The sequence below is a fragment of the Typopeltis vanoorti genome, chromosome 9 (genome assembly GCF_054136105.1).
Source record: "Typopeltis vanoorti isolate ZY-2024b chromosome 9, IOZ_Tvanoo_1.0, whole genome shotgun sequence".
In the NCBI taxonomy this organism is placed as follows: Eukaryota; Metazoa; Arthropoda; class Arachnida; order Uropygi; family Thelyphonidae; genus Typopeltis; species Typopeltis vanoorti.
In genome coordinates, this window is record NC_143557.1 from 106,883,073 (window position 1) to 106,906,870 (window position 23,798).

Genomic DNA, 23,798 nt, shown 5'->3' on the forward strand with positions numbered 1-23,798 from the left:
ATAATTTTAAAAATTATGAATATTAAAATATTAGTTTTCTCACACCAAATGATTTATTTACTTAATGTAAACTATACCTGTGCGGTAGTTGGGATAAAAACACCCGGGGGGAACAATGAATCGACCGTGAGATGCGGTAATTGATTTTATATGAGATGCCCATATAGGGTAACGGATGGCAATGCTGAACCAATGAAGTTTAACTGAGGCTCGGCTGTTGCTGTTATCCTGGGTAAATGAGTTCGCTCTCTTAGGTTTTGCCCTAAGGGAGCAATAGAGTTACCGGGGAAAGTGTTCTCCGGCATGGCCCGCTGAGGGGTACTTGCAGTGAATTATTTTCCTCGGAATATGAGCGGTTCTGCTCGATACTCGAGTTTCACTGAGTAGAACCAACGCTGAGATTTGGACGGTCTTTCGCCCACGAATGAGTGGCCTAGAGATCGTCCGATATTTTTCAGATATCACCTTTACTTACACATACGGTAATTGATTTTATATGAGATGCCCATATAGGGTAACGGATGGCAATGCTGAACCAGTGAAGTTTAACTGAGGTTCGGCTGTTGCTGTTATCCTGGGTAAATGAGTTCGCTCTCTTAGGTTTTGCCCTAAGGGAGCACATTGAGTCTCCGGGGAAAGTGTTCTCCGGCACGGCCCGCTGAGGGGTACTTGCCGGTGAATTATTTTCTTCGGAATGAGCGGTTCTACTCAGTGGTCGGGGAGCCCGTCACTGAGTGGAACCTACGCTGAGATTAGGACGGTCTTTCGCCCACTATGGAGTGGCCTAGAGATCGTCCGTATTTTTGAGATTTCACCTTTACTTACATAGTCGGTAATTGATTCATTAATGCCCTTGGAGGTAATGGATGGCAACAATGCAATGCTCTACCAATGAAGTTTAACTGAGGTTCGGCTGTTGCTGTTACCCCCTGGGGCGATGAGTTTTTGAGTTCGCTCTCTTGGGGTTTTTGCCTTAAGGGAGCACTTTGAGTCTCCGGGGAAGGTGTTCTCCGGCACGGCCCGCAGAGGGGCTTTGTCGGTGAATTATTTTCCTCGGAATTTGAGCGGTTCTGCTCAGTGGTCGGGGAGCCCGTCACTGAGTGGAACCAACGCTGAGATTAGGACGGTCTTTCGCCCACTATGGAGTGGCCTAGAGATCGTCCGTATTTTTGAGATATCACCTTTACTTACACAGTCGATAATTGATTAATACCCTTGGAGGGTAATGGATGGCAATGCTGTACCAATGAAGTTTAACAGAGGTTCGGTTGTTGCTGTTACCCCCCTTGGGCGATGAGATTCGTGAGTTTTTGAGTTCGCTCTCTTAAGGTTTTTGCCTTAAGGGAGCAATTTGAGTCTCCGGGGAAAGTGTTCTCCGGCACGGCCCGCTGAGGGGCTTGATGTCGCTGAATTATTTTCTTCGGAATTTGAGCGGTTCTGCTCGGTGGTGGGGGTGCCCCTCACTGAGTGGAACCAACGCTGAGATATGGACGGTCTTTCGCCCACTATGGAGTGGTCTAGAGATCGTCCGATTTTTTGAGATTTCACCTTTACTTACATAGTCGGTGATTAATACCCTTGGAGGGTAGTCGATGGCAATGCTGTAGCCAATGAAGTTCTAACTGAGGCTCGGCTATTGCTGTTACCCTCTTGCCACGATCAGAGCTTTAATAGCTCAATAACAGCTTATCCCTACACTGTCCTCTACAGATATAGTCAATGAAGTTCTAACTGAAGCGCGGCTATTGCTGTTACCCTCTTGCCACGATCAGAGCTTTAATAGCTCAATAACACTTTATCCCTACACTCTCCTCTACAGATATAGTCAATGAAGTTCTAACTGAAGCGCGGCTATTGCTGTTACCCTCTTGCCACGATCAGAGCTTTAATAGCTCAATAACACTTTATCCCTACACTGTCCTCTACAGATATAGTCAATGAAGTTCTAACTGAGGCTCGGCTATTGCTGTTATCCTCTTACCACGATGAGCTTTAATAGCTCAATAACACCTTATCCCTACACTGTCCTCTACAGATAACGGGGAAGATGAAAAGCATTTTTGCTTCGCCCCTTTAAGCCAGTCCTTATAAGGACAGCTCAATAAAAACACCCACTTTATCTTTGTAAACTAAATTTTTTCTCTATAAAAAAGAAATTACATATATTATATATTATAAATATATGTAATTTATTTTTTTAAATAAAATAATATATTATAAATATATGTAATTTATTTTTGTAAAATAAAATAATAAATTATATATTATATAATAAATTATATGTTATATAATTATATATAAAAATATATAAATTTTTTGTCTAGTACATTGCACTGAGAATGATCAATAAATGTTTTAGAAAAGAATCTTTGTAATTTTACAAGTTACTAATATTAAAATATTAGTTTAATCACACCAAATAATTTATTTAATACATTTAACATTTAATGTTTCTTTCTTCAGTATTATATGTAAAATATACCCCTTGTGGGGGCCGGAATAAAAATAGCCCTGTGTAGCCGATGCATGTCGTACGAGGCGACTAAAATTGGTACGCATGGAGGGTAATGGATGGCAGTGTTGTAGCTAATGAAGTTTTAACTGAGTCTGGGCTATTGCTGTTACCCTTCTGCCATGATCAGAGCTTATAGCTCTATATTAACCCATCCATCCATCCATTCTTCTACAGATAAAGAGGAATATTAAAACCATTCTTGCTTCACCCATCTTGCCAAAAAAAAAGAAAAAAAGTTAAATATATTAATTGTTTTATTATTAAATAAAATTTCAATTGTTTCAGTATTAAATAAAATTTCAATTGTTTCAGTATTAAATAAAATTTCAATTGTTTAAGTATTAAATAAAATTTCAATTATTTCAGTATTAAATAAAATTTCAATTGTTTCAGTATTAAATTATATTTGTTTTCTTTATCGATATTCAATACTATAGAAATAAATGATTAACATACTGATTGATAACTGTCAACTTTATATTCCCACTTTAGGTTATGAGAGGTATTTTTGTCATATTACTGCTACCTTTAGACAAAGAATATTGATAAAATAAATTCAACTGCGATGCGGAAAATAAAAAATATATTATATAATAGTATCTTTCATTGCTTTCATAATTATTACAAATATAACTAATAATTTTGGGTTTTAACCTTTTTTGAGATTCCAAAAACGTCTTTAATCCATGTAATTCGACATAGGAACACATGCCAACTGTTGCAAATCCAATGTTATTACTGGTTTTATAAAATCAGTGAACTTTATATTATTATGCGAGTTTTTTAGGGTTTTTTTTTAATTCTAATATGCGGCCATTATTTGAAACTTATTTTCTCTACATATTTTATTTTTTTTTATTAGTTCATTTTATTTTTTAAGGTCGCTCTCTGAAGACATTCGATACAAAATTCCTTTGTTATACAAGATCAACTAAGAGCAACCCTTCTATATATACTTATGGTGACATGAAATCTTTCCCGATGTGCAATGCAAGTGGGCCGACGTATATTATTCTTCATGGATGGGCTGATCCACCTAAAGATGAAACCCACTGGACATTGGTAAGCATAGAGCAATCCATTCTTTTTTATGCAATGAAGTTATGGTGAATGTCTTCCATACTGAACAATGACCTTGCACATCGTTGCATAATAACGGATTTCGAAAAAAATTTAAGTCCTCACCTTGTATGAGACCGGATAAGTCGCCTTCAATTGAATAATAATAATAATAATAATAATAATAATAATAATAATAATAATAATAATAATAATAATAATAATAATAATAATTGCATAAAGTTTATTGCTTGTAGATGAGATTCTGAAATAATGAATGAAACCAGGAGTAACCTTCCCATAAGCCACGCTGATTTTATTATATGCTTTTATTTTACGTATAAAGTAAAAAAACTATTAAAACTTGTAATTTAATACAGTTGCTAATTTATTTATCCTGAAATTAAATTAAAAAGAAAAAAAAGGATATTACCTGAACAAAGTAATCGAAGGATATTTATGAGACAAAGAGTACATTGCACTAAGAACGAATACGGGAAGATTTAAAAAATTCGCTGAATGAGCAGGAGGATTCCACCAATTCCACACATTTTTCTAACTCCTCTCATAACGGTATATTTCTAGCAACTATATTATTAACTATATTAATGACGTAAATCTAGCCATAAAAACTTAATAACATCAAATAAACGGTAATAATTCAGAGCCACAATTTTTCTCAAATTGACAGTTAACATAACATAACATGACATCATTGGCCAGAAGGATGAAGCAAGATGCTTTTATTCCCCGTTGTCTGATAGGGAGGATGAATTGAAGGAAAGATTTATGAGCTGAGAGCTCGTCCTGGGGGGGAGGGGGGAGCACGGAGATTAGTCATTGTTGCAAGTATTCAGGATGGCTTTTGTTCTCTTGTATTTGAAGAGGTCAGTTTCATCATAGTTTGTTGCCTGTTTAACTAGATCGTTGGGGTTTGTAGAGATCTTTGAGAAGAATTTTTCCGCTGTAGTTAGTAGGAAGAAGTAAATGTAAGGGATGTTTGTATCTCTATGCAGTTGGACGTTCCTTACAAACCACGGTGCATCCAAGATCATGCGCAAACACTTATTTTGCACTCTCTGCAGCCTGAGGATGTTGGTGTCGGATGTGTGGCTCAAGGCTGGAGATGCACATGTCACTATGAGGCGGATCGTCAGCAGGTAGAGGAGTACTTTGATTCTGGTATTTAGTTTGCTTTTTCTATTTATTAGAGGGTAAAGTTGTGCGATGGTTTTAGATGCTTTCGCGCATAAGGCTTTGATGTGTGGGTTGAACGTTAATCTTTTGTCTAGAATTCCCCAAGATATTTTGTTTCTGTTTGCCAGAGGATTTTGGTGTTGAATAGATAAAAGTCCCTCTTGGGAGTTGCCAATCTTCTGGTGAAAAGTATCGCTATACTCTTTTGGGGATTCACTTGAAATCGCCATTTGGAGAAATTGACAGTTAAATTGTTAAAGTTCTTAAAAGAACTGGGCGATGGACTGAGTCCTTGACTCTTTATCCCGTCATTTGAATGAAGAAAATCTGTGTGGATGGAGTGTTACTGAGCTAAAAAGCTCTAGTCATGGCTGGGTAACGGCAATAGCCGAGCCTCAGTTAAAACTTCATTGACTACAGCATCGCCATTGTTGCCCTGGAAGTCCTGAAAAGGACTTTGATCTTTTTTTTTTTTTTTTTTTTTTTTTGATCAGTGCGATACAATATTATAATATAGTATAATATAGTATAATTATAATTTTATGCTGTGTATACTTTTGCAGTATAATTTTTTATTAATATTTAATAAATAGTTAGTTTTATTAACATTTCAACATGTGTATTTTTATTACTAATTTAATATTAATATTCATTAGTTTTTTTCTCTTGGTTATACTATAAATTTAAGATATCAAAAAAATATATTATTGGTTTAATCCTGCATAAACAAATAAAGTTTATGCAAGAAGTATCTTCACGTCAGGGGTTACTTGTTAGAGAAGACGTTCACGCACAACTATTCCATATTTCATTAATTTCATTAACATATATTTCATTAACAAATAAACCTGACTGTATTTTTGTAGCAATGATACTATTTGGTGTAACCATTATTTCAACTTCGGCGATAAACGATATTTAAAACGACCATGTTTGGATTTTCAGGGATTAATGAATACTTTTCTTGACCTAAATGACGCTAAGGTCATTATTGTCGACTGGCGTAATGGATCGGGGTCTTCCAAAACATTCCCTTATACACTAGCTTCCAGTAATGTGTATCCTGTTGGAAAGGAAGTTGCTTCGATGCTTGATAATCTTCTCGTAAGTAATTTTATTTATTATCTAGTTTCTCGAGTTTCTTATTTGTTAATTTTATAATAATAATATTAATGATAATTATTATAATGATAATTTTATAATAATAATATTAATGATAATTATTGGGGTGCTTAAGGGTCAAAGCTGTATAACTGAGAGGAGACCTCCACATAGCCTTTAAAGGAATGCGGAGAACCGACCAGGGCTTCTGACCTAATGTCCAATCCTCACCTTCTCGTGGTGCACCCTGTTGGGTATCTACTTTGATACTGAACGAACGAGGATGGGCTGGCAATTTGGGATTTAGCCGACCAAATTGTATTCTTATTGGTTAAACCAAAATAAAAAATGATGGTACAACATGACAAAATTTCATGCCGGCTGGGGCGTCGCCCGGTTAAACAAGGCCCCCGTTGTTTTCGCCAGGGAACCAGGGCGAACAGCGAAAAGTCAGCTACTGGAACAAATCTGAAAACAAACCCCAACTCAACATCACCACAGTTAAAGATCGGTACTATCAACGTAAGAAGCCTGAATGGCAAAGAAATGGAGCTAGCTGAGGAATTAGATAAGTACCAGATCGACATAATAGGGGTGACTGAAACAAAAAAGACCAAAACTGGTGAGATCTTTCTGAGCAATAAATACAAAATGTTATATTCAGGCAATGACAATCAAGGAAAAGAAGGAGTAGCCATAGTATTCAACACAAAATACGAGGCTAATCTTCTTGAATGGCAGTCAGTCTCAAGTAGAGTAATGTGGGCAAATATGAGAATGGGGAACTGGACAATGAGACTTATTTGTGCCTATGGTCCCACAGAAGGTTCTACTAAGGTAGAAGTGGAGGAATTTTTTGAGGCTTTAGAAAAAGCAACTGACACAATGAAAAAGGAAAAGTTGGTCCTTGTTGGGGATCTAAATAGTAGAGTAGGAAATGATTGTGAGACATACAAAAATATTTTGGGAAAATTTGGAGAAAAGAGCAAAGCTAATAATAATGGCAAATATCTGTTGGATTTCTGCTCAGGACATGGACTGGTTATTACTAACACCATGTTCCAACATAAAAATGTGCACAAATTCACATGGAGAGAAGAGGCTAGGAATAAGAAAAGTCTCATTGACTATGTTATTGTTGATGGTGATGTTTTCTCCCTGGTGCAGGACACCAGAGTGTACAGAGGATTTGAAATTGGAAGTGATCACTATTTAGTCTTGAGCAGGATAAAATTGAATTTCATATTGAAAAGAATAACTTGTAAGAAAGTTTTAAAGCGAATAAAAGTTGAGCAGCTCTCAGATGTGAGCTGTAGACTAAAATACAGAAATATTATTGAAAAGAAAATGAAAGAGTTTGAGAACAGGAATCAAACCTTGGAGATTCAGTGGCAAACTCTGAAGAAAACATTGATTGATTCTGCCAGAGAGGCATGTGGTGAGGTTGTGTGCAAGGATAAAAAAATCAGAACTCCCTGGTGGACACAGGAAGTTAAAGAGGCAGTGAAGGAAAAGAAGAAAGCATATCAAAAGTTCCTGGCAAATAAGTCAGCTTTTACTCTAACAGAATACAGAGACAAATGTAAGAAAGCTAAACAGTGTGTAAAACTAGCTAAACAAAAGTCATGGGAGGACTTTGGCAAGAATATAGAAAATAAATATCAAGAAGGTGGCAAAATATTCTGGAGGTTGTTGAAGAAGCTTAGGAATGGAGGAAAGAGTGCTGTAAAAGGAATTAGAGATGATAAAGGTGAAATGAAAACAGGAGAAAAAGATATCCTTGAAGTATGGAGTAATTACTTTGAAAAACTGCTAAATGAAACAAGCAGTGATGACAGCACAGTGATAAAAAACACTGACCAGGCATGCAGTCAGGAATACATATCCATACTTGAAGTAGAAAAAGCCATCAAAGGCTTGAAATGTGGAAAGGCAGCAGGAGTAGATGATATTCGACCAGAAATGCTGAAGTATGGTGGTATAAGAGTCTTACAGTGGCTGCACTGCATAGTTCAGAAAGCCTGGACAGAGGGACGAATTCCCGATGATTGGAGTAGAGCTCTCATAGTACCCATATATAAAAAGGGAAATAAAACTGAATGTGAGAATTACAGAGGTATTTCCCTACTGAGTGTTCCTGGCAAGATCTATGCAAGTATACTTGAGAAACGGTTGAGAAGAATTGTGGAAGAAAAGCTTGGTGAAGAACAAGCTGGATTCAGGCCAAATAGAGGCTGTCAGGATCAGATCTTCACTTTACGACAAATAGTCGAGAAAGCATGGGAATATAACAAAGATCTGTATTTAAGTTTTGTCGATTTGGAAAAGGCATATGACAAGGTGCCAAGAGAGAAGCTATTCAATACGCTGCAGTTATATGGTGTCAATGGGGCATTATATCAAGCAATACTTAGTCTTTATTTGAGTTGTGAGTCAGCAGTTAGAATTGAAGGAAGTACAGGAAGATGGTTTAATGTTAAATTTGGTGTGAGACAAGGATGTACATTATCCCCTCTGTTATTCATTATCTATATGGATCACATTATGAAGGAATGTGGTATTAAACCTGATATCAAAATTGGAGATGTTAATGTCAGCTCTTTGCTTTATGCGGATGATGTTATACTTCTAAATAAATCCGCTACAAGTCTGCAAGATTCTCTGACTAAATTGAATAGCTGTTGTAATAGATATGGTATGAAGGTCAGCAATAAAAAGACAAAGACAATGAAAATAGGCAGAATCATTGAAAATGTCAACTGTGTTGTGAATGGAGAACCTGTGGAACAAGTAAAACATTTCAGCTACTTAGGCACAATTTTTACTGAAGATGGTAAACTAAATATAGAAATAGACAACAGAATCAGCAAAGCTGGTATCGTGGGAAGTCAATTGAATAAATTCATATGGAATAAGAAAGAAATTAGTCGGAACACTAAATTAGCTGTATACAAGACTGTGTTCAAACCAATTTTAACTTATGGATCTGAGAGCTGGGTCAGAAGTAAAACACTTGACCAAAGACTAGAGACCGCAGATATGAGAGTCCTGAGAAAGATTAGAGGCGTGAACAGATGGCATCAATGGCAATATCATATTAAAAATGAGGATATTAGGAAAGAACTTGACATTGTCAGCATCCAGGAATGCGTTAGCAGAGCTAATCTCAGATGGTATGGTCACTTAAATAGAATGGGAGAGGAAAGATTAGCAAAACAAGTGTTCTCTGCCAGGTTGGCAGGAAAACGACCCAGAGGAAGACCAAGATATAGGTGGATTGATACGGTACAAAGTGCCTTAGACGATAGAAATATAAGATCTGATAATGTTGGAGTCTTGACAAGTAACAGACTGATTTGGAGGAAAATTGTAGATAGGAAGTTAGTAATGATGTAATTTTTTCATGTAGTACTGTCATATCCTGTACACCCCTTGAGGGTACATGGCAGGAATTTGATGATGATGATGATGATGATGATGATAATTATTAATTGCAAATGTATAACAGTTACTATTCTTACTAAAATAAAGAGCCAAAAGGCTTCACTTTCGGCGATGCAAAATTATATAAATCAAGTGGATATTAAATCCAACATTATTTCGAAGCCGAATACAGAAACTATAAAAGTTTCGTATGAAATTTGACCAGAGAGCTTACAGGAATACACTCGCCTGCATTTACGAGTTGCCCTAGCCGGAACCTTATAGGAGACAACCACCACATCAAGGCCTTATGTGCAAAGGCATCTAAAACCATCGCTCAGCTCTATCCCCTAATTAATAGGAACAGTAAACTAAACACCAGAATCAAATTGCTTCTCTACCAGCTGATGATTCGTCCCATAATCATATATGCTTCTCCAGACTCGAGTCATACTGCCAATACTAATATTCTCAAATTGCAACGAGTACAAATGTTTTGTACTACGTATGATTCTAAATGCTCGGTGTTTGTCAGTGATATTCAACTTCATTGGGATAAAAATATCCCTTATATCTTCTCTTTCCTTCAATCCCTAGCAAAAAAGTACCTCTCCTCCCAGAGCGAGCATATAGCTCATAAACTTTTCCCTCATTTTGTCCCTATCAGATAGCGGAGAGTATAAAATGCCTGTGGCTTCACCCTAAGAGCCAGCAATATCAATTGTCAATTCCTTAGTATTGAGAGTTTTTGCTTTCTTAAGGTTTCTGTTTTGAGAGAGCATTTAAATTTCCGGGGAAAGTGTTTTCCGGCATTGCCCGTGTGGGGCTGTGTCGGTGGATGCTTTTTCCTGTAATATGAGCGGTTCTGCTTAGTGGCAGAACCAACGCTGAATTGGACGATCTTTTGGTCACTCGGAGGGAGTGATCCGGGGATCGCCTAATATTTAGAAACGCTCTTTACTTATACATAGGGATCTATCTTCCGCTGTGGGGGAGGAGGGCTTAAGATTTCGGGGGATTTCCATTGAGAGAGAGATTTGAGTCTCCGGGGGATAGTGTTTTCCGGCATGGCCGTGGACCGTGTCGGTGGATGCTTTCCTCTAGAATATGAGCAGTTCTGCTCAGTAGGGCGAGCCTGTCACTGAGTGGAACCAACGCTGAGTTGGACGATCTTTCGGTCACTCATATGGACTGTTCCGGGGGATCACCTAATTTTTAAAGAGGTCCTTTACTTAAATACCAGTCTCTGGTGTTTAAGTAAAGGACCAGTTCGAAACAGCTGTCAGGCCAATTTGAAAAGAAACCTTTTCAAAATGGACAAATAGGAGGCGAATATATGTACGCTTAGGCAAAGCGAGCATTTCTCCTATGAGGTCCGACTAGGGTAACTCGTAAATACCGGCAAGTGTATTCCCGAAAAGCTCTCTGGTGAAGTTTCGTACGAAACTTATATAGTTTCTGTATTCAGCTTTCAAATAATGTTAGATTTAATATCCACTTCAGTTACTATTCTCATTTCTTAGTATGTAATAAATCCGAAACCAACAGGCTATGAGTTTGAATCCTGTAATAAAAAGTCTTTATTTGACAGATGATTTTCATCGGTGTAAGATACTTCCACCCTGCTTACTGGAGGCTTGAAGTACTTGGTAAATTTTCGGTGTTTGGGTTGTTTGTGTAGGGTTTTGAATTTTCTCATTCTCGGCCTACCCAAAGTGCTAACGTCTGTTATACGTGCGTGCCTAACATTAAATATCATACGCGCGAATGGACAGCTTACCAAAGCATTTATCTAAGGTAGTAATTTCAAATATGGATACTGCATACCAACTCAAGTCGAATGCTATAGCTGAACACACACACACACACACACACACACACACACACACACACACACACACACACACACACACACACACACACACACACACACACACACACACACACACACACACACACACAAGACAAGAAAAGAGAAAAAGGAAACTTGCAGCAACAAATATACAACGATTATAGCAAGTGTTATCATGAGATTTTATGAAATTTAAGGAATTAACGGAGATGCCAGTTCTATTCTTTCACTGTAAATAAAAAATAAAAAAGAAGAAGAAAACTACCTTCCAAATCTGGAACAATTTGAAGAAATGAAACGATGGGTACATTTTGTTCATTTCTAAAATAATCTTTTTGGCTTTGAATTTGTTTCTTTTTCATGTCATTTCAAACAATTTCAATCATGTTTATTGATCGAAACCTGTAAGTTATTGAGGAGTAATTAAAAATTAATAGCAAATTAATAAATGTTATTAATAATAAATTATTAATAAAAATCTTCGGGCAACTAGATTCAAATTCAGGCCTTTCCCCGCTAAACGTATGTGTGTGTGTGTGTGTGTGTGTGTGTGTGTGTGTGTGTGTGTGTGTGTGTGTGTGTGTGTGTGTGTGTGTGTGTGTGTGTGTGTGTGTGTGTGTGTGTGTGTGTGTGTGTGTGTGTGTGTGTGTGTGTGTGTTATACTCACGACAAGTTATAAACCTGTAGCATATTAATATGCGGATAGATTAAAGCTGAGATTAAAGCTCTTCCCTAGAAATCAAACTTTTTCAAAGTGACTGTACTACACCACAAGCGATGAAAATCATCTCTATCTAATCATTCTAACAAACATCAATTCCGACACCACGATCCAAACCAGGACCTTTACGTTCTCTCTGGCTGGATAGCGAAGTGTTTTCCATCTCCTTAGTTCCAAGACGCCTGTTTAAAATCATAAACAAAGTTATTGTTCTTGTGTCAGGCCTAAAGTGTACTTGTGATTTCAGTCGTAGTTGCATTATAAGCCGTTATTCTTTCTTTCTTTGATTTCCTTAACACGTTCATTGCCAAGCTGAAAATTGGAATTTCGTGTGGTGGCCAAATTTTTTTTATTTTTTTATTTAGTTAACGACGTCCACGCGATAACGCGTGATCGGCCGTTTGGTGAGGGCTCGCATCACGCGATAGGCAATGAACGTTCATTGCCAAGCTGAAAATTGGAATTTCGTGTGATGGCCAAATTATTTTTATTTTTTTTTATTTAGTTAGCGACGTCCACGAAATAACGCGTGATCGACCGTATGGTAAGAGCTCGCAACATGCGGTATCGCGTGATTGGCAATGAACGTGTTAATAGATCCGAAGCCATTTGAGAGCCCCGTTAGTTATTGTATTTATCGTGTGATGTACAGGTCTCAGAATAAAACATACACATTACATAAAACAGCATAAAAACAATTGTAAAAATCATATTAAAAGAGGTACACTAGGTTGAAATGATTAAACATCAAAATTAAGAATCAGGAGACAGAGCGTAATTCTTAAATCCCGGATCCACTCCAGGGATTCTGGGGTCAGTTTAAAAAAGTCCTCTTTAGAACCCGAGAATGAGTAGATAGGGCACTCAAGCACAATGTGATGGATAGTCTGGATCCCTCTTCCGCATTCACAGTTTGGAGTATCGGACCAGTTCCATTTATGCAAGAGATGCTTACATCTCTTGTCAGGACAGAGATGCTTACATCTCTGTCCTGTTCTGATCCGATTTCAAGTGGTCCATACATGTCTAGGGAGATTGAAGCCCTCCAGATGAGATGTCGGATTTGAGATGGGTATTTGAAGATTGGAGGTATGTTGCTATTGGTTTCCAACTGAGAGTTGGAAACCAATAGCCAAGAGTAGATCTTAAAGCTCCAGAGATTATCCTCATAGTTTGATTCAGCTGGATATCGACCGAAGAAGTGTGTGCGCTGTTCAGCCACGCAGGAGCACAATACTCTGCTGTGGAACAGACCAAAGACAGTGCGGTAGTACGCAGTGTGTTGGCATCAGCAACCCAAGAAGTACCAGCAAGTTTATGCATTATATTACTACGAGTTTTTAATTTCCAAGCAATATTTTCTAGATGATATTTAAATGACAAACTTCTGTCTAGGGTAACTCCTAGGTGTTTTGGATGATTGCTAAATTATACCTGTTTATTTCTGAAGTAAACTTTTGGGATATAGTTGGCCTGGATATTATTTAAATGAAAGGAAGCTACTTCAATTTTGTTCAGGTTAGGTTGTAATCGCTATCGTCTAAAGTATTTATCAAGTACAGCCAGATCTTGAGTTAAGGTGTTCTCAGCTTTTTGGAATGTTGAATGTTGAGTTGCAATGGCAATATCGACAGCATACATGAATCTCCGTGATGCTGTCTCTGGGATATCACTAATCTATAAGTTAAAGAGCAAGCCTCAGTGATTGAGATTAACAACGTAGTTGTTGAGTGAATCGCTTTTCGGTGTTCCAGCCAATCGGATGCGTTACGAATTTCGTTTAGGATAAATATGAAAGTATATCCCTAACCGGCATACTTTCATTTAAAAAAAATTGATTTAATGGTTTGTGTAATAATGTATTTGTATTCACATTTGTGAATACAAATACATTATTTGTATTCACATTTGTATTCACATTTACTCATCGATCCTGTTCCTGTGTGGTTCATGCAAATTAAGATTGACAGTTTCGAGTTTGAGGTTAGTTTGATGTAGTGCTCTCATAGGATTAAACACAGATTTTAACATTCTTAGCTATTTATTTAGAAATAGTAACCGATTAGTTTCTGTCACTCTAAAACGGTGGAGTTCATATTCGTGCTTAGGATGAATCAGTTATCTTTAGTCTCCGTGTGCACAATTCTTTTGTTTCTGTTTTTATATAGTTTTTGCCCTTATTTTGAATCCTAACGAAGCCAACACTCCTATTATAATCGAAACTAGTTAGCTGCATGATTCAACACAAATGACTAACAAAAAATCTGCTTGAACTACTCTTTTTAGTCGGAAAAATCATTCAGATGTGAATATTTTCATGTACTCATGTAAATAATGAATATTATTTTAAAACTGGACTACTAGAAAACATTTTGAATATGTTATTGGATTTTTTTCTTACAGAAACAGAAGTTACTAACATTAAAAGAAGTTCATATGGTGGGGCACAGCCTAGGAGCCCATGTTGCTGGATTCGCAGCAAAAATCCTGAATGCAGCTAAGAACGATCCAATTTTAAGAATTACTGGTAGGAATATATGATAGTTCGCCGCATGGAAATAGATGGCGCTAATATTTTTCTATTTGCGCTATTTCGATATTACTTCACATGTAATATTTCTCCGATAGATGGTGTTTAGGTTTATCCAGAGCAATTTTTAGTTTTTGCATTATACGGATAATCATAATAATGGATGCCACTATCTCGATACATAAGCTACACTGTTGTTTAATAAAACATAATATAATTCATTTATTTGAAGATAGATTTCAAGATAGCCTACTTATAATATTACTAATTGCTCTTCAGTTTTAACTCACATGTGAGCGTGTATAATTATTTTTTTTTAATAATCCCACAGGTCTTGATCCTGCTGGGCCATGTTTTTTCAATAGATCATATGCAGACCGTCTTGATAGAACTGATGCCACATTCGTAGACGTTATACACACGAACTCGATGGCAGCCATCAGTATAGGTGAGTTGTCAAAATCTGAATTAAACGTAATTAACTTAATAGATAAAAGTGAAAGAAAGAATCATATTGTCTTAAAAATGAATTAAATTTATACGATAAGAAAAATTCCCTAATCAATCAAAATATTATCCACTAGCCGAAACTTTCAAATTATTTCGTAAAATTATTATTATTTTTTTCTTTCACATAATTGATACACAGTCAAAACAAGATATCATATCAATAAAAATTTGACTGGTGATACAGAACAATTCAGATTCAACCCAAGAATCTAAGAATAGTCCATCAGGCAGCATCTTAAAATATGGACTGTTCCAAGTAATGCTGTTTTTTGTATGTCATATGGGGTCACTTCGTTGATGTTTAATTGCTGCAAATAGTTGGATAGCTTCTCTGAAGTTGCACCAAGTGCACCGATAACTATTGGGATGTCTTTGGTGTGTTTAAGCCACAGTCGGGCAACTTCGATTGCCAGATCTCGATATTTAGTAATTTTTTCCAGTTCTTTGTTGTTGATGTTGTTATCACTGGGTACTGTGATATCGATAAACCAAACTTGTCGATGTTCGATAATCGTGATGTCATGTTCTATTGTGTTCCCGGTGCCGATCAGTTTGTATTCTAAAGTCCCAGAGAATTTTTGCTGTTTCGTTTTCCAATACTGTCTCTATTTTATGCTGCCACCAGTTATCAGAAGTAGGAAAGCCATATTTTTTGCATACATTCCAATGGATTATTTTGGCCACTTGATCATGGCGGTATTTATAGTCAGTTTGAACTAGTTTGCTGCAGGCACTGATTAGATGTTCTACAGTCTCATCTTTCTGATCGCATAATCTGAATTTGCTGTTATTATTGATGTTCAAAATTTTTGCTTTGATTGCATTAGTTTGTAATGCCTGTTCTTGAGCTGCTAGAATAAAGCCTTCTGTTTCTTTTTTAATATATCCGTATTGTAGCCATTGTCACGTCTTGTTGACGTCAATTTTGTCCTCAATATCTCGAAGAAATTGGCCATGCAAGGGTTTATTTTTCCAGCGCACATATCGGTTATCTTGTTGTTCCTTTTTGTAATCGGATTTATTTCCTGTTACTTTTAGAAGGCTGTCTTGTGTAATTGCTTGAAGCATTGGCTCAGAGCTATTATCGATGTAACCTTTTAAACTAATTTCTCCTTCTTCCACAGTCTGTCTCACTTGCAGCAGACCCCGTTCAACTATTCTCCTCGGTAGGTACAACCACTCAACATCACTTCGTGGATGTAATGCATGATGCATTGTCATTAGTTTTCTAGTTTTGCGGTCCAGTTTGTCCAGGTCTTCTTTTGTCTAATCTATTATGCCAACTGTGTATCGGATCACTGGTATAGTCAACGAATTCGTTGCTGTAATTGTGTTTAATCCAATTTGTTTTGTTTTCAGAATATTTCTATCTCTTTTGGTGTATTCTGATGCTGCCTGTTGTTTAACTTTTGAGTGGAGAATATCATTGGATTCTGATATTCCTAGGTATTTATAGTGTTCGTCAGCTGAAATTGCTTTTATGTATTTCTCTTAATCAAAATTAAAACAGCAAATAGTGTCATTAATTTTTCCTCGTTTAATAGATAAAATTGAGCATTTATCTAAACCAAATTCCATTTTGATGTCCTGACTGAAAATACGAACTGTGTTCAATAAACAGTCTATTTGTTGGGCAGATTTTCCATATACACTCAAGTCATCCATATACAACAGATGGGAAATTTTATTATTACATTTAGGAATTTCATATCCAGGTTTTGTTTTGTTCAGAATCCTAGATAAAGGTATCAAACAAATGTTGAAGAGCACTGGTGACAAAGAATTACCTTGGAAAATTCCACGTTTAATGCCGATATCCCGGAATCGTTCGTTATTCACTATTAAAGTTGTTTTCCATGATTTCATAGCAGCAGCCAGAAACGAACGTATGTTTTTGCTAATTCCAAATATTTTTAGTGATTTTAGGATCCGGGAGTGTGGGAGGGAATCAAACGCTTTCTTGTAGTCTATCCATGCCATGTTTAAGTTAGTTTTTCGTCTTTTTGAGTTTCTGAGAATCATTTTATTAATAAGGATCTGTTCTTTTGTTCATCTAGATTTTTGAAAATTGCTTTTTCGTTCAATCGAATAAATCTGATTATCTGATAAGTAGTGGCATATGGAATTTGTCATGATTGCAGTGAACATCTTAAGCATAGTTAGTAGGCATGTTATTGGACTATAGTTACTTGGGTATGCAGCCTTATCCTTATCTTTCATGAAGAGAAAAGTGCGCCCAGATATCATCCAGTCTTCCACTGAGCCTGACTGCAACAAATAATTAAATTATTCTGCCTTTTGTCTAGGAGCTCTTTTGTTTCCTTTATACTGTTGGTTGTGATGGTTTCAATTACAGCATTTGCGTCTAAGCTTAGATTTTTGTAAAGCTTTTAATGGTGGTAGTCTTATACGGTCATTTATGCAGTTTATATGTTCCAATATCCATGGCTTCATTTTACACTGCACTTCTGTCAAAACATTCTGATGTTATGTCGTCAGCTTGATGTTTACTGAGTTGAATTGCAAAGTTTGATATAGCTACCTCCTAATGATTTGCTGTTACGGGAGTTGTTGATTTATTACGTATCTCTTGCAGCTCAAGTTCAGTAAATATTTTGTTACGAAAAATGAAATTCTTTTGGTCCATAAGTCTTTGTTCTGTTATTGCAGATTCTGGGAATTTTTGTTTCCAAAATAAATGCATACGCTTTCTGAAACCTCGTTTTTCTGGTGCTGACTTGTAAAAACATTTCATAACTTCTCTGTTTTCTTCTACAGTCCATTTTTTTACGTTTGGTTTCGTCTAGGCGCTTTTCAGCTTCCTGCCCTGATTGCCCAGCAAGGAGAGCTGGGTCCTGTAGCCCACTTGTCGCCTGATGCCCAGGATCCCCAACATCTGACGCAGTCCTTGATGACCCGGGTGTCGATTGATCCGGTATGGATCTCTTCTTCCTTTTCACCATTAAAATGGGGGATGGAACACCGTTAGTCTGGCTCCTCAGTTGAGACCTGTCTGACAAGGGTGGCCCTGCTGGCAGCTATGCTACCGCCAGAATAGCTCTCAACATTACTGAAGCACGCAAGCCCCACTCCCACGAGAAGGCAGTGTTCCTTCGGAGGAATTATTATTATTATTATTATTATTACGGCTATTAGAGCCTGTTTTTTTTAGGAGTGTGGAAGGGAGCGTTGGGGGGGGGGGGGAATTGAAGCGGGAAAAATAAATTTGGAAACCCGTGTTTTGTATTAATAATATATATATATATATATATATATTATCGTGTTTAAGGGCGCTTTTTTGGAGGGGAGGAGAGAAGGGGAAGGATTTACTTATGGGGAAACTAGGACAGGGGAGAGCGTTAATGGGGTGCGGACCGTTTCGGTCGACTGAAAATCCAACTGGTCAGGCGGAGGATGGTCAGTCGACCGAAATTCGTTAACGCTCTCCCCTACCCTAGTTTCGCCATAAGTAAACCCTTCCCCTTCTCCCCCCCCCCCAAAAAAAGCGCCCTTAAACACGATAATATATTTATATATATATATATATATATATATATATATATTATTAATACAAAACACGGGTTTCCAAATTTATTTTTCCCGCGTCCCCCCCCCCACGCTCCCTTCTTCCTTTCCTCCTTTTTCAGCAGGATCATGGAATTGGAAGACATCCCAGTATCAAAACAAAGTATGTACAAAATTTTCCCACCTCTTTTATTCTGCTATAATTGCCTTCTATACTCACCCATAATGCCCTAAAACATATATCCCCTTTTTTGAGTAATAATAGCCAATGTATTTAAAATAAGGAACACTCCTAAACAAAAAAAAACAGGCTATAATAGCCGTAATTATAATAATAGTGTTTAAGAGGAGTAGCATGGGAATTTTCCCAGAAACTATACCTAATTATTTTTTTTTATTCACATAATTGATACACAGTCAAAACAAGATATCGTTTAAACAATAATTTGACTGGTGATAGAGAACAATTCAGATTCTACCCAAGAATCTAAGAATAGTCCGTCAGGTAGCGTCTTAAAATATGGACTGTTCCAAGTAATGTTGTTTTTTGTATGTCATATGGGGTCACTTCGTTGATGTTTAATTGCTCTAAATAGTTGGATAGTTTTTAGATAGGCATCATTAGATAATTTCTACGTAATGCAAAAATTAAAAATTTAAAAATTTTTCAGATCTTCATTGAATGTGTAGGTCATTAAAAACTTAAAGTTTACTTGTCGAAGGAACTATGTATTGTGATCACATACTAATGTAGTAGCATTAGGAATGAGGAAGGAGTTTAAGTGTTTTTAATTAGTTCAACGTGGACAAAATGTTTGATATTAGTGAGACGTAGTTGATTGAAGATAATATAGGAATAAAATATATAAGGAGTGTGGTATTTTCAGGGAAAATACCACACTCCTTATACCATACTCCGTGAGAAGAGGGCAGAGGAGGTATACTGAGATGATACCAGAAGTGCTACAACTAGCAAGGTAGAGATTCATTAATATTAAATCAGAAGTCATCGTTTTGTTGAACTCCGAAACAAACCAACTAATCACATGTCATCTTTCTAAATCTTGCTGTAAAGGTAACTCCAAATGACGTCTAAAAGGGTAAGGATGTCTGCTCTTATTATAGTGGGCCAAATTCTCCTTTTGCGGATGGAATAAAAGCCAAAAATTCGAAAATACCATGAAGTAGTTTATGCAAATATTAATTTTTTATATATACAAACATACTTTCATTGTTGTGAGAAAAGTTTAATTAGTGTTAATTTGTCGTAAGCTTCTTAATATTTTGCAGATTCTGGAAGAGTTAGTTTGATGAATGGTATGGGACTGCCAGATGCAATAGGATATTTTGATTTTTATCCCAATGGTGGATTCATTCAACCTGGATGTGGTAAGAATCTTGATTATTAAAATTTATTTAAATCAATTATCTGGATTTAGTAGGTATGCTTTGCATGCTTTTGAGATGAAGAATTAATTTTGGGGTTCACCTCTTTCAAAAGACGTTATTTTAAGTATAATTGAAATTTAAGTTAAGTACAGACGTGAAAGATTGTAATACTTTTAATATAATACATACTTCGCTTTCATTATTTGGGAACTTGCTGTGTAACAAACTGAAGGTATGGATAGAATTATTAAAGGAATAATACGATATTATAACTTGAACAGTGATGATATTTAAAGTTTTAAAAGGTGTTCTTCATTTAATAAATAACGCATTCCAATTTACATTTATTTTTAAATATATTTATTGAATGTAATGGCATCTGATATTTCATAGCTAATTAAAAATGTTAATAAGTAAAAAAATATAACAAATCTTATAAGAATAATTAGACTTCATCAATATATAGTAATAAGATTCTTACAAAGGCAGATTACTCTTTTTTATTTTATTTCTAAGAAAAAATTCAATTTTTCACTAAATTTTCAAATCACTCATAGAAAGACACCTAAACTTTTTTGAGTTATGGATTTTACTTCGATATTAGATATTTAATTTTCTTTTTACCAAAGTTTAAAAAAAATGCTGTAAACATCTCTTTGTCTTTCAAGTATTCGCTGTTTTATTTATTTTATTTTACGTTGATTACCTTGATGGACTTGTTTTTCACTCAGGATTTCTCCGTGTGTGCCGGTCACAAAGATGCCTCCAACGATCTCAATCTTGAGCCTCTCTCTCTCTTTTCCAAGTTACACCCATAGATTTCACTAGCGGATCTTCCCATCTTGTAGGTGGTCTTCTGATTTTCAATTTATTCTTGGTTGCCAGTTGAGTATTCTATATGTCCCTCTGTTATCCCTGAGTCGGGCTATGTGACCTGACCATCTCATCTTGCTTTCATATACTGCAGTTACCATATCGTTTATGCCTGATCTCTTTCTTACTTCCGTGTTTCTAACATGTTCCATTCTTCTGATGTTACAAACCTACGTTCTATTGCACGCTGAGTTATTCTGAGAGTCTCTCCTTCTTTTCATGTCGTGTTCCATGTTTGGAAGAATGTCACTATTAAACAGTTTTGCCCTTAGCAGAGATGTCAAGATTTAGATCAGTAAATGTTTCTTTTAGTCTGTTGAATGATAGCCATGCAGCTTTCTTTCTTTTTGCTAGTTCTTCAGATAAATCGTTATACATTTTTATTATTTGTCCTAAGTAATTGTAGTAGTCAACTTATTCTATAAGGATGTATATAAGCTTTGTGTTGTGTATCGAAGGCCGATGCTTGCTTGCTCGTCTAGTCAAAGCTACCTTGGCTTGCTCGGTTGTAGGAGCTTCCAGGTCCTAGTACTGTGATTTCATGCGCATACATAGCCATTTCATGTCGCCTCACTCTGTTGCTTAAACATAGGCCATATGCAGTCAACGTAGCTCTAGCCAGTGAGCTTCAGCCACCTTTACAAATGTGCGTATGCTTGGGAAAATTAAGTTATAACCAATAAATTTAGTTTAATCCTTTATCCAAGTGTGTGCAAACAAAGTTTGCGCCTGAACGTATCTTCAGGACTGGGGTAAAGTGGTACAACACCGGGCGCTCCTTGCAAAGGTGGAGCAAGATACCAACACTCCTATCTCAGTATCTCCCATAATCAAAACACATCTCCTTGCGATATGTATAATGTTATGCATTAAGGGAAGAGCCACTACACGCTAGTTTTGACCTTTATTGAGGTCTCTTCATTAATTCAAAATCAGTCACCAATGTTATTAATACATTGGTGACTGTCATTTGTGTAGATGTTTTTGATCCATTTTGTTTTTTTTTCTAGATTCATTTCTAAGCCTATCTTACTGCTGTTTGTGTATATTTTTTCACTCATTTCTGCTAGGTCTTTTGGGTTGTGAGATATCAGTAGTAGATCATAGGCAAACATAAGGATTTGTAGTTTTTCACCATCTATGCTTATTCCTCCACTTAGGTCTATTTTTTTCAGAATGCACTCTAAAGTGTTGGTAAATAGATTTGGGGAGATCACATTGCCTTGTCGTATCCCTTCTCTTTATATCTCTATTTATAGGTTGATCAAATAGGGTTATTTGTGTGGTCTGATTTTTGTTAATTTCTTTTATCATGTGGATGTAAGTAGGGTCCACATTTATTTCCAGTAAGGCACTAATGACTGCATTGTGTTCTATAGTATCAAATGCTTTTTTTTAATCAATAAAGGGGAAACATAGAGGGATTCGGTATTCTCTGCATTTTTCTGTTAGTTGTGAAATGACCTGGATATGATCTATTGTGGAGAAGCCTCTTCTGAATCTTGCCTGCTCTTTACTGGAGTTGTCTGCGAGTGTGTTGTGGATTCTGTTCAGTATTACTCTGTTCATGATTTTATATATGTGAGAGAGTAGACAGATTAGACGACAGGTTTTTGAGGTTTTCCATTCCTCTGGAATCTTTCTTTCTTTGAAGTACCACACGAATCTGGTGGCCAAGACTTTGAAAATAATTGGCCCACCTTGCTGGATTTCTTCAGCCTCAATACGATCAAGTCCTGAGGCTTTACCTTCACTCATTTTTAAGAGCATGCTCTAATTCTTCTGGAAGTACATCTGGTATATTGTTTGATTTTGGAATGATGGGTTCTGAAACTTGGCACTTTGTTGCATAGAGATCTCTATAAAAATTCTGCACAATTTCTCTTATCCTTTTTCTATTTGTATGTTTTTCTCCATTTCGATCCTGTAAAGCAGATGGAATTGACTGTTTAAAATTTAAGTCTTTCTCTATTTTTTTCAGGCTGGTTTTTGCCTGCCTGCACTTCTCTTTTGTATCCTGAAAGCTTTGTAGTCATGTGGAATTCTTTTCCTTAGTAACTTACAGATAATTGTGTATTCTAGAAAAGTTTCTTGAGATTTCTTCAGTTCTTTTCTCTTTTTCAGTAGTTCTATAGTTTGTGGTGAGAGTCGTTCTCTTTTCTTTTCTTTCATAGGAATTTCTGCTTTTTTCTTGCACTCGTTGAATTTATCAATAAAGTCAATATAGTCATCATTTATGTAACAGTTCTTAATAGTCCATTCGGTCTCTTCTATGTACTTCCTGAACTTGCGGTAGTCTATTTGTTTGGGTTGTCTTTTGTGGTTTGATGTTGCCCTGATATGTTGTTCTTTTTTGTGGTCTATTCTTATAATGGCTCTGAGAAGTCTGTAGTCAGAATCTATGTTTTGTACCAGTCTTTCACAGTCTGTTAAAATGTAGTCAATTTCATGTTTTGTGTCTCCATTTGGTGACTGCCAAATCCATCTTCTTCCTGGGCATTTGTTGAAGAAAGTGTTCATGATAAAGAGTTGTTCAGCTGCAGCAAATTCAGCTAATATCTTTCTCCTCTTCTATTTCTTTCTCCCAGGCCATGTGGTCCTATAAACTTTTCGTTTTCTTTTCCTATTTTGACATTAAAGTCACCACCAACAAATGTGTATGTTGACTTGTAATTTAATACCTGTTTATTTCAAGATTCATGTTTCATTTTCAAATAATTAATTATAGGCTACAGATGTTGGAGCATAGCAGGATATTAATTTTATTATTATATTGTTCTCTATTCCAATTACGAGTACACCTATTCTTTCAGATATGATGTTACAAGAAATGATCGACTTGGTGAGCTTAGATTTAACAATGAAGCTCACTCCGCCTTGCTTGCCATTGTTTGAGGATGCTCCGAGGAGTATCTGTGAGCCATCGTACCATCTTTGTTGTCAGTTCTTTCAGTCTTATTGTTTCATTCACTAGCAGGATATCTAAGTTGATATTGGTTAGTTCTTTGATTAATAAATCTATTCTGTAGTCTCTTGTCAAAGTTCAAGTTTTGAGGATACCGATTGCCATCCTCTGTCCTCACTCGGTGCCGTTTCTGTTGTT

The 23,798-nt window shown here is 36.3% G+C and overlaps 1 protein-coding gene across 2 annotated transcripts in view; it reads left to right on the plus strand.

Annotated features, from left to right (window-relative positions):
* The window catches only part of LOC150103391 (pancreatic triacylglycerol lipase-like), a 36,475-nt gene that overhangs the window by 11,980 nt on the left and 697 nt on the right, over positions 1-23,798 (plus strand). For both annotated transcript variants that reach the window (XM_090398139.1, XM_090398137.1), the window contains exons 3-7: positions 3,396-3,577; positions 5,717-5,875; positions 14,272-14,395; positions 14,730-14,846; positions 19,724-19,822. In XM_090398139.1, the coding sequence (XP_090254265.1) occupies positions 3,396-3,577; positions 5,717-5,875; positions 14,272-14,395; positions 14,730-14,846; positions 19,724-19,822 (681 nt within the window). The remainder of the gene's footprint in view (positions 1-3,395; positions 3,578-5,716; positions 5,876-14,271; positions 14,396-14,729; positions 14,847-19,723; positions 19,823-23,798) is intronic.